Source organism: Colletes latitarsis, chromosome 10 (assembly GCF_051014445.1).
Source record: "Colletes latitarsis isolate SP2378_abdomen chromosome 10, iyColLati1, whole genome shotgun sequence".
NCBI lineage: Eukaryota > Metazoa > Arthropoda > Insecta > Hymenoptera > Colletidae > Colletes > Colletes latitarsis.
The window spans coordinates 25,633,338-25,651,931 of record NC_135143.1 but is presented as its reverse complement, the minus strand read 5'-3'; the positions used below and the strand labels follow the sequence as shown (position 1 = coordinate 25,651,931).

The 18,594-nt window shown below is 40.5% G+C and overlaps 2 protein-coding genes across 2 annotated transcripts in view; one reads left to right on the top strand and one right to left on the bottom strand.

Moving 5' to 3' along the window:
- The window catches only part of LOC143346945 (uncharacterized), an 86,440-nt gene that overhangs the window by 33,559 nt on the left and 34,287 nt on the right, over positions 1–18,594 (top strand). The gene's annotated exons all lie outside the window — the stretch shown is intronic.
- Positions 1–18,594, bottom strand: part of LOC143346950 (adenylate cyclase type 6) — a 73,185-nt gene that overhangs the window by 38,381 nt on the left and 16,210 nt on the right. Inside the window, exons 3-6 of the mRNA XM_076775676.1 lie at positions 9,672–9,932; positions 8,196–8,351; positions 5,156–5,369; positions 3,431–3,741 (exon numbers count right to left, since the gene is read on the bottom strand). Coding sequence (XP_076631791.1) covers positions 3,431–3,741; positions 5,156–5,369; positions 8,196–8,351; positions 9,672–9,932 — 942 coding nt within the window. The remainder of the gene's footprint in view (positions 1–3,430; positions 3,742–5,155; positions 5,370–8,195; positions 8,352–9,671; positions 9,933–18,594) is intronic.

Sequence of the window (18,594 nt, the reverse complement as noted above, 5' to 3'; positions counted from 1 at the left end):
AATAGAGTGGTCTAGGTGTTCTTGAGGACGTTGGATTATAACGAATTCCTTTTGCACCGGAATATTCTCCGTCCTTGGTATACTACAGGCAGCTTGTTAACATGCACATGGTGCCAGCGCTTTGACAGCTTCTATAAGCTCGTGGCAGCCGTCGAAATTGAACAGTCGCGCTCAAAGGTTGCCGGACATAACCCGGTAGACAGGAGCAACAGAGAAGACGTTGCTGCCTCTAATAGAGCTCCTCTACGTCACGTTCCAACCGCGATGTGATTGCATCCCGTGTTTTGCCTTTAGAATCTACGGTGTGAAACCTCGCCTATTGTATCGGGTAATTTGTCGGTTCATGAACAGTCACCAAGGAGAATTTCTCCGTGGACTCTGTCAAACGTTTACTTCTCTTATCGCAAGGGGACACACCTGTTCCCCGAGATATTCCAATAATATTCCGTAGAATATTCCAATAGGCATTTTTATTTAACAAATAGGATTTATACCACGAAGATTTTGAATATTAATTTTCTCTCAAGAAAATGCGTTGAGCTCTAATCCCCCGTGATTTTCATTTTGAATAGTTAAATTTCACGCGAACGAGTCGAAGGTGGAGAGGGAGTGTAGTTTTAAGTAGATTTAAAGAACAAACTTAAACAGTAGCGCGTGTTTAAGTAAAATGCAATATCTCTCTATTGCAACCGTTCAGTATCGCGTGTCAGGTGTTTTCGATCGGAACAGAAATTATACATTGGCGTATCGATAAACATCGGGGTTCCATCGACTCGGATCTCGAGCTTTCAGTAAGATGAAGCTCAAATAAATTGCCGAGCAAAGAGCAAACCCGGAAATAGCTTGATGGATGAAGACACAAAGCTAGCAGGAAATCCAATAACAACGTACTGTTTCCGCGAGATTCAAGAGTCGACCGTGTCGGGTTTATGTTTTCGCGTCATCGATCTGTTTTCTTATCTCTTATCGGCGAACGCATATGTCCTCCGCGGTGTGTCGGGCGACTCTGGAACTCCGGAACTACGTCTAGAATAATTCCACGCGCGAGGGGAAATTCTTTCGACCGTCGAATTCCCTAGAAAGGATCGGATTTCGTCGAAAAGGGAAGGGACGATTAAAATTTTTAATTCGGCAAGCCTCCATTTTTAACAAGTTGTAATTTACCGAAAGCTACTGTTACTAGAATTGTCAATAGTAATCGAGAAGTTAATTTTTAATTGTGCATTTGGCCGCGCGCAACCTTTGAATAATTCACGAACTCCGCGGACCGTGAAAATTGAAATTTTCACCCTTCGAAGCTCGGGGATTGGTTGCTTGAAAAATGGAGGCTCGGAGGATGCGTAGCCGTCGAGGTTTCTCATTTGTTGCCCGGTAAAAGCGAAGCAATTTCGCCCTTTGACACGGTCGAACAAAGGTGGACCTTCCGGACAAAGGTTCGGGATTAATCGAACAAAACGCGATCAGCGGAGTTATGCAACTCGCGCTAATTAGACGTCAAAATCGATATTCGACAGTTTCGTATGGACAACACGTTGCCGGGAATTTGCATTTCGGCCGAAAACATTACGATGAATCCGACGTTTGCGTCGATATTTCACGAGAGAAGAGCTTCCGAGATCCCCGGTCGTTTCGCGATCAAACATTTCCAAACAGTCGACAGGTCTCTTATAATTCTGTTACGCGTTCGTTCGCTGGAAAATGCACCTGAATTTTCCATAAAATCTTCGCATTATTTATTTATTTGTATACGAGTTTGATCACACTTTGATATAAAATAGTTACATAACATCAATTATCCGTATTGTAAGGTACAGTTCTAGTTATTTTATAAACAAATGACATATCAGGTACAATTCTACGTTGCTCAATCGCGAGGAACCCTAATCTTGACAAAATTGAGTCATAGTAATGACAAGTAATAGGAATAGAACTGCCCAGCTTATGCAAGAGATTTATAGTGAATTCATTCTTTCATTGCAGTCTGTGTAGTAGTAGGAGCTCCAAATAGGGGAACAATATTCAAGATCAGGAAATACTAAAGCGTTGAAGAGAGTATTCAACAGGGTTCTTGAAATGTGTTGACGTTCTCATGTTCATATTATGATACACACAAATATACATTCGTTAATAGAGTCGAAAACTATAATTTGTACAGTTGTAAAGTTAGACAAAGCTATAAAGGACACTGTGCGTTGTTTCTAGTGGCCAAAGTGGCCGGGCGCCATCGACGTTGCACAGATTCGGAAGTATCTTCTGGCGAGGGTGAATGAACCCGCGAAATTCTGTTGTAGCCGTACGCGATTCACCTGGAGGCTATTATTAACCCGTGCCCCGTGTCGTGATAACGCGTGGCGCGTGTTCTCGGATCCAACGGCGCCTTCGATTGCACCGTTTCAGTTAATAATCGCGTCGTTACCGACACCACCGCACGCAGCGCCGGATCTCGTTCAGGCGTCATTGAAATTTCCGGGCGGAGGCGATAACCCAGCCAGCAGAACCCCGTTATTCAAATTTCCAGAAGCTCGGTATTCGTGTTACGTTGTCCGGGGGATCCCCGTACGTTGCACGCGATTTTTCGTAAACACGTAAAACCAGCGAGAAGCCTGCATTGTAATTAACGAGCCACCAAGTACCAATTTCGAATCGTTATTTTTGGGACACACTTTCCGTTACATCAGAGGCTTCTACGAATTCAACAAATCCAGAATCAAAAATATTTCCAAGTTTGTATAGTAGCTTGGCCTTGTAACCATATTCGCGATCTTTCATTTTGCAAAATATTATATAATTCTTACGTAAGAGATCGATGGTAAAATACATAACAAAAATGTAACTTATTTGATACCGTCCACGACGTGAACCTAGTTTGGAATAAAAAAATAAAATTTAGGCTATTCCAGGGATGGATTTGAAATTTTTATTTGCTATTTGGAACTCGGTTTGGTCGGGATAAATTGAACGGTGTTAAATCTGGAAACTTTGCGGGCAGCACAACCGGGTCCACCCCATTCAATCAATCACCTCTGTCAGGCCGCAACCAACCTCACTGTCCCATGGTTCCGTTACTTAAAATGCTTGCATTGGCCCCCTCTTCCATCACTCAAATTTATGGCGTACAGTTTTTCACCATCCATATACAATTAACTTTGTCGCCCTTGGCAGTTGACACTTTTTGAGGCAGTGGAATAATACATTATTTCATTAAGTTCTTCAAAATTTGATATAATTATACTGGGAGATTCTAGGAAGCGTAAAATGACGTTATTCTGTTTTCTTTTTGTTTCGTGATTTGCACGAAACATTTTGCGTTAGACGTTTATTATTGTTCTGAAAAACTGTCAAAGCCTTCTTTTGGTCTTCAAGATGGCGTTTGTACGCTCGAATCGTGCACGCGAAAGGGCAGTTTGCGAAGGTCCGTAATGGTACTCACGTGTTTCATCATGGCTGGATAATGGGATGGGTAGAGGGCGTACGCGCCGATCAGATATGCCACGGAAAAAGCAATGCCAGCGATACAGGCGTGTCGCAGCCTAATCGGTAGTAGAGCGTAGGCCATGTAAATGAAGAAACAAACTGCCCAGGCCGCGGCTAAAGGGCCTCCGCTTCGATGTTCCTTGGAACCAAGGGCCAGGTGGATGTTGAGCGCCACTTGGAGGGCCAACAAAGTCACTAAAACGATCCCACTGACTCCGGCCAGCCAAATTTCGTTCATCCCTGGCCTGGATATCGCCGCCACCAAAGCTGAAAGTGCAAAGAACGCAAAGAATTTATAATTCGTTCGTGCAAGAACAAATTAAAATCATTTTAAAACAGTTTTCTTTAATAATATCGGTCAGCATTTTAATATTGGTAAATGAACCTTTGGCAGTGATCGTGTCCCTACAGAAACGTCGTTAACTGGGCAGAAAATAGGCAACGTTTCGCGAAAGGTAAATTGGGAACCTTTGCTGGTCCCTTTTTTCGGTAAATTGATTAAACTGTAATCCTTATTTTCTCTCGATTGACTCCTTCCTTTATAATCCAACTGTCCTGACAATCTGTTTACTGCAAAATGCAATATCGAGGGCTGGACTTATTCCCTTTCTTACGGAAGAAATTTCTGCCTCCCTGATAAGTCATAGTCGGAAGAAAGTGATCGAAAGCTCTTTGAACGGATAAGAGATTAAATATTCGAGACCTTCGAAGAACACTTAATTAAATATTTAAAGTTAAAAGCTTCGAAGTTTGTCAAGTTTGATAAAACCAACTTAAGTTATAGCTTCCATTTACTATACGAAGTGTGACGTGTGGCTGTGTCGGTGAAAAGTTACGTCAACGACGTACGCGTTACCGTCTGATTGTATCTCGTCGAATTCAGATAGAAGTCAATTTCTATCAGTCTATTTCACCTTTCGTGCCACGAGGAAATAGTCTCGGGGCTTTGTCGACTTCGATGCATAACACGACACAGAAGAGACGCTCGTTCAAAGTTTTCACCATTCGGATTCAAAACTAGCAGTCTGTCGACTAAAAATACGATTCTTAATTTCAAAAATTAATTACAATCCAATATGTCCGTATGTTTGTTATGTAAAAAGAGAAAGTGAAATAAAAATTATCGAGTTTCTAGATATACGCATAGGTTGGACGTCTGACCACGCGTAGTCTAATACTACTTGTCGGAGGATCGGCCAGCGTTGAGTTCCTCTACTGTCACTTTCGAATAGGGATGGGATATTTATACGTTTTATATATTTCAATGTTACTTATTATTATTATTCGATTAATAATTTTATCAAATACACGAACACTTTATTATTTGATTAATATTAAGTAATATTGAAGTACATAGCGTTAATCAGATAGTAGCGCCTTGTGAGAATTATTTTAATACACGAAGTGAAAGCTAGAAGTTCCAAGAACACAGTGCTTCATAACGGAAGTTTAAAATAAGAATTTCCGAAGGTATTTCGAATGAAGTACGCGTATAAGCATTGTTTTGTTAAACTTTCCGTATTGTGTTTCGACGATCAGTCTAGTCGCTAATATTTTATAAAGTTTGTAAATCAAAGAACGAATAGCTGTAATCAGGCTTTATGAAGACTGATTAAGACCTATCGAATAGTATGGAGATCCATTGTGCTTGGAAACTTTGAAAACTTTGATTCACACTTACCAGCGTAGACTGCTATACAGAGAAGCAGCGTGACAGCCAAAGACAGATTCTCAGGCCTCTCGAGCATGACTAGAAACTGTTCATTGTCCTCCAGGATTAGTCTGGAAATTAACAGGAGGCCCAGAGCGATTGCCAAGCCAGCTAGTAGTCCAAGCACGTGCGTCATGTTGCTCTGATTCATTCTCAGGAAATATCTTTGATACAGCATCTCCACCTGAAAGAAGTCGATTATCGTTTCTTATTTGTCCACTCGATTCCCCCACAGTACTCGAGACGGTTTATTGTCCTATCATTTTTCTGTACAGACTATTAAAATTTGTGGGCGTTCGGGTTGTCATAGCTGAAATAAATTTTGTTACCCTCGTATTTTGCTTCGTAGTTAATATTTTCACATGTTAAATGTTCTATATAGAAAATCTGAAACCCACAGATTCCCAATTTTGTATTAATAATATTAATGGTACGTCTATTCAGTATTTCTTCTTTTACTAAATTTCTCTGGGCTCACCGGTGTTAATTTCAACTTTCCATTATAACTGTTTTCTAACATTAACGGTATTACCAAATTCGAGACTTCGTGGAACGCGTTTTAGTCAAACCGTAACGTTATGTTTATTGCAATTTGCCCTGTTTGATTCAACAGAGACTCGTAGGAACTGTTTCGATACGGTTAACAAAGACATGGACGTCCATTGAACGTTCCTCGCGCGAACTTGTCGGAAATGTATCACCGCGTTTCCTGTGAACACAGCGAAAGGGTTCCCGATAACTTAAAACGTATAGAAGTTTGTACCCGAAGCTGGAAGTTACATTACAAGCAGAATTATTCATAATGTCTCGAAAGCGTGTGCATTCGTTTGACTGGAAATGGTTCAGACACTGAATCTGGTGGAATGTCAGCCGGAATTGCACGACCTAAATGAGACATTATATAGGGTGGGGCACGGTAAAGTGTACTCCCATTATTCCCGTTCCATTGTTCTTCCGTACTGGACCTATAAACATCTCCCTTATCGTGGATTACGGTACGTTGGGTAGCTTTTAAAAAAAAGAACCGTGCAAATAAAATACGTAGAATATGAGCACACAAACGCGCACAGAAATATTACGGAGTCTCTGGATTCAAAAATATGTTTGATTTTTTAATTTCTACCGAGCCATTTTCAAAATAATGAGCTTCCCTCGTTTTTCTTTCGATTGAAATAGGCTTTTGCAGTCTTATTTTTTCTCGTATAAAGTTAAATATACTATCGAAATATCTTTCGTCACAGAACCAACCCTTAGGAATCGTCGGGCTGCAGAAATGGCTATAATAATATAATCTTATTTTCAATGGTATCCTAGTCCAAATCGTTCTGCACTCTGCATGTTTAAATTTCTGTTCGTCGAACACACCGTCGCGTGGGAAGATTAATTTGGTCGGTGGCCATCCGTGGCAAACAGGATTCCGACCACTGATACCGGAAATGACGGAGGCGTTGCACGGTTCACCTTGTATATTACATTAAACGGAGACATTGCGCGTATCCCGGTGTCGACAGATTGCAGTTCAGGTAAAATACGGGTATGCAACGTTTCCGCGCGGAAAGTAGGCGCGTTGATGCTGAAAGGTGAAACGAGATCGTCGAGTGAGAAACGCTGCACGCTCGAGTAAATAAATTAATTAAAATTAATTATATACCGGTTCAGTTCGCTTCTGTTCGCCGTTATCCCGTTAATTTGTTTACGATCGCAGCTAACCGTGACATTTAAACATTTTTAAACGATCAAAACTAAGCAACATCGTACATTCTTGTTAATATTTTCCGTGAGAAAAAAATCGCTGGAGAATTCTAGTCGTTCGAAAGTCGTGCAACGTTTACATGATTTTTCGACGTTCGTACGGTATTCGTTGATTACCACCACACCCTTTGCGATTCAAATATTTTTCTTGGAGGCCGCCGCTGCGACCTGGAATATCATACTTTCGCGTTCGATAACGGCTGCTCCGTCGACTACGTTTCAAACGAGATCACGTAGTTGATTTTCATCGTGGCGACAATCTCTGACGCGATCAAAATGGAAGATTACAACGTAGCAATTTACGTAATGTCGATGGAACGGGCTATAGTATATTCTCAGATATGCCAACGCGTGGGAATGAAGCCACGTTCGCTTAAACGGGATTTGCATTGTATTATTCGATGCGAATCGCGAGTAGGGGATTCAAGATCAACGATACGGTTGTCTATTATGAATGACGCTCTACGATTGTAACGATTTAAATTTATGTTCGTGTCTACCTTTCTCTATGAACCCGAACACCAGTAATTTTCTCTCGTCACGTTATTGTTCTACGCCAGTAGTTTAATCTCTGTCCAGCAGTCTTTACTTTTAATTAATCTGTTTTTTTATAATTCAAAGCGTTCTCGGCGAAATTGAATGGTTTCACCCGCGAATTTTTCGATACGGGACGGTTAACGCGTTTCGTTTCAACCGCGGATTTATGAAAACGTTTGCTGGGCACCGCAGATCCGTGGTCGAATCCGGCAAAGAAAGACGAATGACCAGAACTTCGAGTTCGAAACAGTTGGTAACTGGTTTGCGCCGTAGTTCGTCGGATTTCCGATGTATGCTAACTTGTTGCACAACTGTATTTTCCTGTTTAACCGAATGGAACTAGGATTACTCTCGTCACGGCCGTCAGGATGTTTGTTGGATCAGTTTTCAACCGTTGCTTTCCACGTAAATGTTCTAACGGACGTGTAAGGTAGTTTACAAACACGTCAAATTTGCCTTTCAACGAGCGTAAAAAAGTCTCTAAAATTTTACGAATCACCGTGCATCTGATAACTTAATTTAATTTTATTTGGAATTTTCAATTATCCTGACGATTGTTGATAAACTCGTTGATAACCGAGACGTTTGCCTTAACGCAGGGGTGGTTGTAGATTCTTCGACAAAGTTTGAAAAGAAAGTTTCGCGACTAAGTGAGTCGGGAACTCGGTAAAAGTATTCAAGGTATACTGGGAATGCCGGGGGAATATTTTGCGAGAATTACCTGCAAATTTTTGAAACGGTGCGAGGCGCAAAGCGAGTTTAAAAACCGACAGAGCGCGCATTTCCTCGGCCGTTGCGTTATCGACGCGTTCATTGCTTCCTGCGTTGTTTCCCTTCCGGTTGCGAGACCAACCCCAACTTCCGAGCCCCTGCTCATCTGTGGGCAATTCAAGGCACGCAGATTAAACCAACATCTCTTATTTCGATTGTTTTTATTCGCAAAGTAACAGTTTGTTTCACGGCGTATTGCTTGTAAAAGAAATAATTGATAATTTTGTTTAAATAAGCTGTAGTTTAATTATGTTGTTTCAGTACCTTGAAAATTAGGGAGAAAGGCTCAACTCGTTTATTTCTGAGTTATTTATAAGCATCCACAAATTAATTCGTCACAAAACTGAATAATGAATGGCTGTCCCTGCGGGGCTATTAGATAAGAAGACATCTTTCGTAGGGGATCTTTAGATAGAATATTCCTATTGGGTTCTCGATTAGAAGCATTAAGCAACAGAGTTTTCCAAAATAGGGGATACTAAACATAAATTATTGCCTTAGAATTCCAGGGGGGAAAGAAGTATTTTCATGTAGATGACATTTAGATTCAAACATTTTCTGCATTAAAAAAACAACTATTGTGTAATTGTAGTCTATTCCGTGGAAATCGAATTTCAGACCGATATTTTCAACAGTTTTTCCCCCAATTATGTAGTAGTAGTGGGAGACGAGGATCGAAGGAAAACGCGCTTAAAGTTTTAAAGTCCGCGCTGCTACATTTAATCTCCTGCAACTTCGCCAATTTTCGTAGCTACACTTTCGTGACTTTAATGCGATATTCTACACAGTTAGAGTTTTGAAATTATACAAACATGAAATTCGATTTTTGCAACCTTACAAACTACGCTTGATTGTTAATGGAATGGCTTTTTCCTCCAGTCGAAAAGTAAACGTTGTTAGAATTTATTCCAAGTAACCGGTATAACCTACCCCTGCAAGATTCTCGCCATTTATTTGCTATGTTCCTGAAGTACAAAAAATATTTTTTTTATATCGATTAAATTACTAATGTCGAAGGTGTCTTTAAGTTTAACTATTCTTAGCAGAGAAGAGGACATAACTTTGGTCTCTGGTCGAAAGAGCTACCAGTTCCCCAATTAGTTTCCCCCGAACCGATAACCCAATTCACCCTATTACCAACCCCTCTTAGTATATCGGAAACGTCCGAAGTATAACGTAATCTAAACCGTTATCAGCGTGTCCATTGGCCCTCGAACTTTAATCCCATCATCGAAACCTGCCAGCGCATCGGGAACATCCTAAGAAATCAGTTTTCCCGGGCACATTTGTACGAGACCATGCACTCCCCTCGAGCTAATGTACGTTTTCCCAAAGAAGAAGGGCGAAACCAACGGGACAAAGTGGTTTCATCCCCGTTATTGTCCTCTTCGATTTTAGTCCGTGTTTCGTCGGAAGGGTGACTCACCGTGATAATGGAGGGACGGGGTGCACCGGTGAAGTGCTCGATTACCTCCCAGTTGGACTTCCTCAGCGGGGTGTGGGGCGTACGGGGTGTATTCGGCGTGTGGGGTTGGGAAGACGGCGTCGAGGACTTGGATCCAGGTGGATCGAGGAGCAACTCGACTCTGGGCTTTCCGCGATCGCTGTTGCTCACATGCTGCCTCAAACTGGCCCATCTTCTGGTGCTCCTCATGGACCCAGTCACTGGCCTGGCCACCGTGTCGCCCTGTAAATGATATTAATATCGCCTTATTAACTTGGACCCTTTGTTTCATCCTTTGAAATGACAAAACTTTCAAAATTTGATATCCACGATTCGATAGTGACTTTCTCTAAAACTCTTAGATGATTTTCTCGATAAAAAAGATACGAATCCCCGAATTGTACGTTGAGTTTTAGAGTTACAAAATTTCTAGCATGTGTCACGTTGACGCTCTTAGTCGACAGATTTTATATTACAATATTTTAATTGGTTTCCAAAAAAAAGGGCCAATGCTTATAATAGGTTGGAATTATGATGGCCTCTATAATTGTACATAAGTTCAAAGAAACTTACGGAAAGGAAACAGGGAAAATAAAAGCGAAACATTCATAGGGGAATAAATTTCATACGTTATTTTCCGTATTTTATGTTTGACAAAATTGGTAACTCGAGTGCAGAACGGATGATTTTCTTAACGGTATCGTGGTTTCCATCGTTAGAATCTCGTATAGTTTGTTTGAAAACGTTTGCGCAAAGTTCTTGGGAGGAAACATCGATACTGTTAAGAAAATAATTTCGTGTAGACTCAGCTTACCAATTTTGTCCAACAATATCCACAATAAACCTTTTCTTATAACGACGATTACCGAAATACATATGTATCGATCGGAAGGTTTATCACGTTTGATTTCAATAGAAGAATGGAATAATCCTTAATTAGCTCGTTTCATGCGTCGAATTTCGACGCAGAAATATTATTTTAAGCCCTATCGACGTTTTGGTAACATTTCACTGGTAATCGCAATCTAAACCAGAACGCTATTTCCGCTATAAAATATAATTGTAATAATCCTGACTAGTATTGACGTTTTAGCTGCGTTTCATCCTCGATCGCAATCCAACCCAGAAAGCTATTTCCTCTAAACAATAGCTTTCTGGTTTAGATCGCGATCACGGCCGAAACGCAACCGAATCCTCGATAATCTCATTCAATTTTACAAAGAGACTGGACAAAGAATGCATTATATATCGACTGAAAAGTGATCGAAAATGAATGTTCCTTTGTTATTTATTATTCGGTACCCTTTGGACAAGTTATATTCGAGGCAACGAAGAAAATTTCCAAGGTTTTCATCTGTTTGTACAAATTCAATTTACCGTGTTCCTGTTCGGATTCTACCTTTCAAAGCAAGGATTTCTAAGAATGCATAAGAATTCACAGTCTGGGAATTGTTTCCGAGTTTTCGTTTAATACCTTATTTCAGTTTTCGAATATTTAACAGACACTTGAAATATGAAATTTTCTTTTTACCAACAGTGGAAATGAATTTAGAAGACGTAGCTGGCCGCTGGTCATTCCACTCTCTCAGATACCATTCCATATTTGTTTTGAATCGATCAGCGTATCTATGCCACTTTCATATCGATAGCTTCGGGATACGATGGATTTCAAAGACGTCTCTTTCCATACGATTTTGGTAAAAGAAAGCTTGCGCTTTTCTCGAGGAACCATTAGCAAGATAGGATTAACCAAACGTCCTTGAACGTCGCAACGATGCGCCCACGATAAGACACGTTGAAAGGAACAGGATTGAAAGGACGCGAGACGAGGTTTCCCCGACTGATTAGGAAATAGAAATTTAATGCGACTCGGACGTCCTTCGTTCTCCTTTCACTGGGGCCACGGAGTTGCTTCCTTAAAGAGTTTCCTTGGTGAGTTCTTGTCCTGTGTACAGGAACGTAGACACGCGTTATTAAAAATCTCTATTCGGCCACTTTTCATCCTCCGAGACTTCCATTCATTTGCTCCTATTATTTTCAGAATTGGAACGCAAACTGTTCTTTCACTGGAGTTTGTGTTCTGTTGGATAATATGGTCGCATATTAGTGCAACAAAACTCTATTTAGGTTTGTTATAGGCCACTTCGTCGGGCAGTGGCAAAAGGAATCCAAAAGTCTTTTACCATTTTGTGATCCGTGGTTTCGTTTGCTAGATACGAGGAGTTAAAGTTTGCACGCGCCATTTGTACTTGAAACAGACGTTTCTCTTTACTTCGACTCTTTCAGCGACGGATTTGAGGCCTTTATTTATTCTTCGTTGTACAACCGAATGAATCATTTGTGCCGAATGTTCTTTGTATTATCATTCTCTTTCAACGGACGTGGACGCTTAATCTTATTTTAAAAATCTGCTCGTATCGCGTAGACGGGGAAATGCGTCGCTCGAAGCTGGGTCTCCGGTTGCTCCCTGATCTTAAAATCCTGATGCGTGGATCGCTGCATTTTTTAAAATCGGGACTCTGCTTTCCCTTCGCGATATTTTTATTTCCATTCCCGTTTCCGCCGATAAAGGACGACGCAGCGAGGCATTTCCTGTGACCCACTCGCAGGAGACGAGTTTCCCGGTACTCCCGTGCTTTGTCACGGTTCACGGAAACATTTTTCCTTAATGACGCGCAAGCAAAGTAATTTTCGAATTCGACGCTTTGAAACATCCCGCGCGCGTAACTCTTTCTTTCTTTCCCATATCAACAGCTCCATCATGAACCAAAATTTTGTTAGTCTCTATAATCGAACGGATAGCAAAAAGAATTTGCATGCGTCCGCCGGATTAGCGAGTCTCGTTTTTGAACGCGAGCTCGTAATTCTCAAAGTGCAAAGAAACATTCCTGTTTGCCGAAGCTCGTTTTTCCTTCTCGTCATCAGTGCTCGCTGATGAAACGCAAATAACCGGTCGGTTTCCCCGCGATCCGGAGCGTTCGAGGAAAACACGAATTTCCCGAGCTTCTTCGCGGATTGGAACCAATTACCCCGTCGTGGAGCGAGAAGAACTCATTAATCTTGCTCCCCTGATCAATAAAGTTCCATAAAGCGCGTTATTTCCGTTCGTCCGCGCGAATTAAGTCGCCACTCCGGCGGCCATTGTGCACCTAGAAACGGTTGTTTCATGGAATTTTGATAATTCGGCGGACGTCTGCGGTGGAAACGAAACGTTTTTGTTCGCCGGATACGCGTTCAACGCTTTTGTCACCGAGCTTGTCCGCGTTTCGCTTTTTCCGAATGGAGCCCGCTCGCGGAAGCCATTTGGTTTGTTCTAAACGGAACGACAGACTGGAAACTCCATTATTTTATTGTTACTGCTACTTGCTCGATAGAATATGGCTGTCGTTTCTTCGAGCGTCTCTGTTTCTGCAGATTACCAGGAAATACTGAATAATAACGCTCCACGTCATCTGTTTATGGCGACTGGAGATTGAAACGAGGCAGAAGGTAGAGAAACGGAGATGTTTCGAAGATCTGCCGGTGAACTCGTTGCACTGGTGTTGAAGTCTTTTCAATTTCGTTCGAAATATAAGTATTAGCCGATAGCAATGGAACTGTTCCAACATTCATCGCGTGCCGATTACTGTACCATCGTTTCCACTGTTTTCGTTTAATTTTCTGGACAATGGTACGAGCATCCCGCGCGAATGGTAAACTTCGCAACGAAAATGTTAATACAGCTCCCACGATAGAACGTAAACAGCTTTCTGTCGTATTATTACATTCCTTTGTCCACGCTGAAACTGGCGCCATATTTGTTGAAGAATTTTTCGTAACTAATTGGCCAGGAACGAACCGCAGATCCCTTGTCAATGATTACACACGAAACCCCCTCTCCTTGGAGCTTTACCGCCTCTCGGTTCCAAGTTTGCAGGATACACACGAACCGGAAGTTTCGGTTAACTCGTTAGTAGTTCGCGTTATACTTCGTGGCCCTTGAACTCGACACGGACAAAGTATCACAGAAGCCGGTACCTATTTCGCGGTTAAATAAATTAGTCCTGTCAGTTGGGGAACGGAAGTCGCTCAGAATACAGATTTTTGGGCCAAGAAAAACAACGCTCGCGGTGGACGTTTTGACGACGAGCCTGAAAAACGCATTTTCCTTTGGTAAATATTACGTGCTTACCGCAGGTCTTCCGGAAATTGCATGTTGCGAGAGTTTAAAAAGTACTACAAGAAATAGTTTTACTAGTTTTTTGTCTTAACTTTATATTTAATTTACAACTCTTTGTTGTACGTTTAACTCGTATTGAAGTCGTTTTTACGCGTAAGTGAAACCTAGTTTGTTTTACGAACGAAGAAATTTAGTTAGTAAACGTGCGTTGATTAATTGGCAAAATTCAGAAGTAATTAAAATAAATATGCAAACACGTCCATCAAGACGTCTAATATTCTCGGTTTTACATTACCTTCTCAAGTTTCTTTGGAAACACACCGAGCAAGTTTGGTAATGAAGTTTCCATCCGTTTCGCACCAAGCTTTTAATAATGCTGTCTGAAATGTTCGACTACGTTTGTTTAAACGATCCCATAAATATTTAATTGGATTAATCCTTCAGGCTGGTAATTATGCAGACTGGCCAACGCCCCAAGCGGTAGTTTATTTTGATGAGTTCAGTGAATTTGGTATAGACTTATTCAAATTTAGATAGAATTAATTCTGCTCGTCCTTGAATGACAAATGAGATAATAATTTAAGAGTAGTTTGTTTATTCGTGTCACAATATATTTTAGTCAATCTTCAATTACAATTTCGTCATCGAAATCATCGATCGTACCGCCATTTTGTTAGGGACTCCAGCGTGTTATTCATTTCATATTTCTATAACAGAAACAACAAATGAAATATAGCTGTTCGTACGAAATAAAGTTTACCGAGCACATAGAGCACGATACGTGCAATTCAAGATGAAATGTAATACAAACAATAAAAGACAATAGAATGTCCGAAGATGTCGCAAACAATGAGGTTATGTTGACGGTACAGTGTGCTCCGAGCCTCCTGGTGGAATTAAGGTTGGGAATCCGAGTTGGCCATGATACCAGGCATGTTCCTTTTATCGAGCAATTCTTTTGCAATTCTGCACTTATGTTTGCACGTTATCTCGTTGCAATATTAAAGAGTTTCGAATGCTCATTTTTTCGACTGACTGTCGTAGGCTTGCTCGTAGAATATTTATACTTCCGTCGTTACTGTCCTTTCAATAAAATATAAATTGGCTGCGTCGTATAACGAGAAACAACCCCAGAGTAATAGAAACCCACCGTCCTGCTCGACGATTGGAATAATAATGACGGATTTGATACATTCACGCCGCTATCTCTACGCGAATATTTTTTCATTTCCCGAATTTCAACTTTCCTGAATTTCGCTGAATATCATGTTTTTTTGTTAAAAAATGTTTTCTAACTTACGGTGGCTCGTGAAAATATGCGAACGCACTCGATCCGAATATTTTGGGGTTTGGAAAGTGGAATTTTGGATTTTCGAAATACTTTTATTACATGCGATACACGAACGGCGAAATTATACACGCCCAATTCGAAAAGTATTAAAATATTTCGTGGAGTTTAAATGATAAGGGAAAAATGTGGAATAAATCTCTCTTGATACGTTAATTAGTGAAATTGAACAACGGTAGAAAAATATATTCCCAGTGGAATTTTGAATTTACCATCCGTCTGTGGTGAAGAAATATTTTCTTCTTTCAAGGGTATCGTGTTCGAAAGTTTGAAAATCATCGATTCGAACAATCCGGTCAGCAGAAGTCACGCGCCAGCGTGAAAATTTAATTCATATTCGACTGTTTGTTCCATCTCTCTGCGGTTTACGCGATATCAAGCAAAGAAGATTGCGTTTCTCTCGTTTATTCGAGAAATTATGATAACGCAATCATTGCAAACGAGTCGACGAGCCAGCGGCTATTCTAAAATTGGAAATCGTGCGGGTTCGAATTCCGCGTTCAGAATATTTTCATTCCTTGCGCTCATCTCTCGCGGCAGTTTTTTCCCCCGCTGAATCGTGCTCGATAATCGGGCGGAAAATATTAAAGAAATTATCCAACCACGGTGGTTCATTATACGTATCGCAAAAACAGAAATGAATTCATTTAGAATGTTAAATATTACTGTTATAACCAGGCATTGTTTATTCTATGTAAAATTGGGTCCCCTTCGATATTCAAAAATTGATTAATTATTTGAATCTAATATGCATGTAGTTAAATTACGCGCGAAGAACGTAATGAATAAATAATATTAAAATATGCAAATACATTAATACGAGAATAAGGGTATTCAAAATCGATACTGAAGTAATATCAATTAGTCGAACGAAATGAAACGATAAAATGTAAAAGTATAAAAACGAGTCTTTAATTCCCTTATATTTAATACTGCGTCGTTTTATCTCGTTGAACCGACAGTATGAATAAATGAAAATGGATATAGTACGAAATATAACGAATGTTCACGGTATATTTGTATATTTCACCAAGTCACATCGTATTGACTACAATTCCAAAACTGAAGTTTGAATATTTATAAAATACGTTCCCTTTTCAGGGAATTATTCAGTGCCATATTCTATTTGAAAGGAAACTGTTAAACGATCTGTTAAACGATAAATCGCGGCGCAAGGGGTTGAAACGAACCTAATCGTTGCAATCTTTCATACCGGCGAAAACGATTCGCGCACAGTAGGGATAGCAAGCGCTTGTCGATAATTTTGCAACACGATACGCGTCGCTAAGTACCGCGTATGCGTTAATCACCTGAAACCATCGAACGTGTTCCATTAATTATCGTCGGTTGTAACGACGCGACCTCGTGTTGCGATACGCGGCTCCTGCGAGACAGTGAGGAATCACGGATCACTATAGCGGACCGTTTGTCTCGACAGTTAACCGATCGAGCGTCTTACAATATTGTCCAAACACAAGGCGATTATTAACGCTAGATTTTTGTTGAAAATCGTCATGTCGATGATAACGTTAAAATATAGTTTGTCTTTTAATTAAGACGTATATTAAATTCACCATAAATTGCTAACAAAAAATATTTATGAGTTCCGTAACATTAAAATATGGAACGTGGATCCTGTCAAAATGACGACTTCCGTAAATGTAATGTTGAAAGCAATCAAAAGTGTATTTTCTAAATATCTTACGTACCTTGAACTACTTTGCTACTTAGTTTGCACCATTATTCAGACACTTGTCATAACAAGAATCGGTATAACGTAAGAAGCAAGAATATCTTTAGGATCGATATCAAATCACGTCGAGCGGGATCTCGGTACAGATTCGAAAATAAAATTTTCTCAACTGCGTCACGATGCAAATGTTGGACGTAGCGGGGAATAAAAGAACGACCAGGTTGCTCGACGACGTAGAAAAATGAAGAACGGCCGCCCTGGGACCTCGTTACCCGGGAACAAAGGGCTTTCACGGGAAACTCGTGTCGTTGATGATGGAATCGTTTCGGGAGAACCGTACCGCCCCCGCTAACGCGTGGAATTTCACGTTCACGGTGTTCGAGTACCGTGCCAATTTCGACGAAATCGAATTAAAGGAACTTTGGGCATAACGGGATCTAAAAATCGAGCTTTTCTGCATATTTCGATAGCACGATCATTCAAGAATTTGTTTTGAAAATTATAGTCCAATTTAGAGTTCCAAACGCGTCCAGTCGTATTTTAGTACTTCACAGAGATTTGACGATGATATGGAATTAATAACTTGTGATGGAGATCGGGAAACATCGAATTATGGTTAGAAATGGCCGAGGGCTGTTATCGTTCGTTGATGAGGCTGGCTGAAATTCGGGGCGCTCCGAACAGTCGCCTATCCAATGAATTCTTTGTCGACGTGTTCACATTGTACGCTATCCGCGTGGAAGCCCGATAACGTATCACCTGGCACGAATTTTCATACAGTTCTGCTATCTGCTCAAATTCATATATCGCGCGCAAACGTAGCAGAAAGTTGGTATTGTTTCCCCCGTTCAGCATTGTCGTTGACTCTCCAACTACCTTTCGACACTTTGCCACTAAAATTCTTTCTATTTTTCCTTGTCGTTCGTTCTATTTATCGTGAGAAAATTTAACGGACAAAAATAAATTTATTCAACGAGACATCCTTCCTCAAAACTAAAGAAAATGTTCATACATTGGTGCAGTAACTTTTACATTATAATTAAGCTTGCTAAGTTCTATGGTTTGTTGGGAAATTAATAATATTGTTGCACGAAAATGAACGGTTTGAGAAAATGTGTCCATCAAAATAAATTTGATCGAGTTTATTTGACATTCGTTAGTATAGCTAATAATCAATAAACGAATCATCGAAGTCTGGTTTATTAATCGGTTGGTTCGAGGTTCGTTAATAATGTATGGATCGTACCTGGAAGCTTCAACGAATAATCATAATTTATACGCCATCATACACCAGTTGTGGGTCAAACTCTCGCGCAATGTTCGCTGAAATCTGTAATAGAATTTCTCTATCGAACTAGCCGGGTTATAATTCGTTGTTAAACAATGATTTTCGTTAATTTCGAGCGATCCAGGTGCGCGCGACCGCACGATTAACATTATGGAAATGGCCAGTCCACGTTTAAAATTCACGAAGCGCTGAGAAGGCTGCTCGGAAGCGCTGAACGTTTGAAAATTTAATATCCATGGTCAGCGCGTTGTCAAATCGCCAACTAAAGAGATTGCGTCGCGATTAGCTTTGTACGGCGAATGTCATTTAATAATTACGAGAATTATGGTTATCTACGTAATTTTAAAATGTCCTTGCCGTTTCTCGATTCCAATTCTACTTAAGAAGCGGAAATTCATATGATCGCGAGCCACTAGT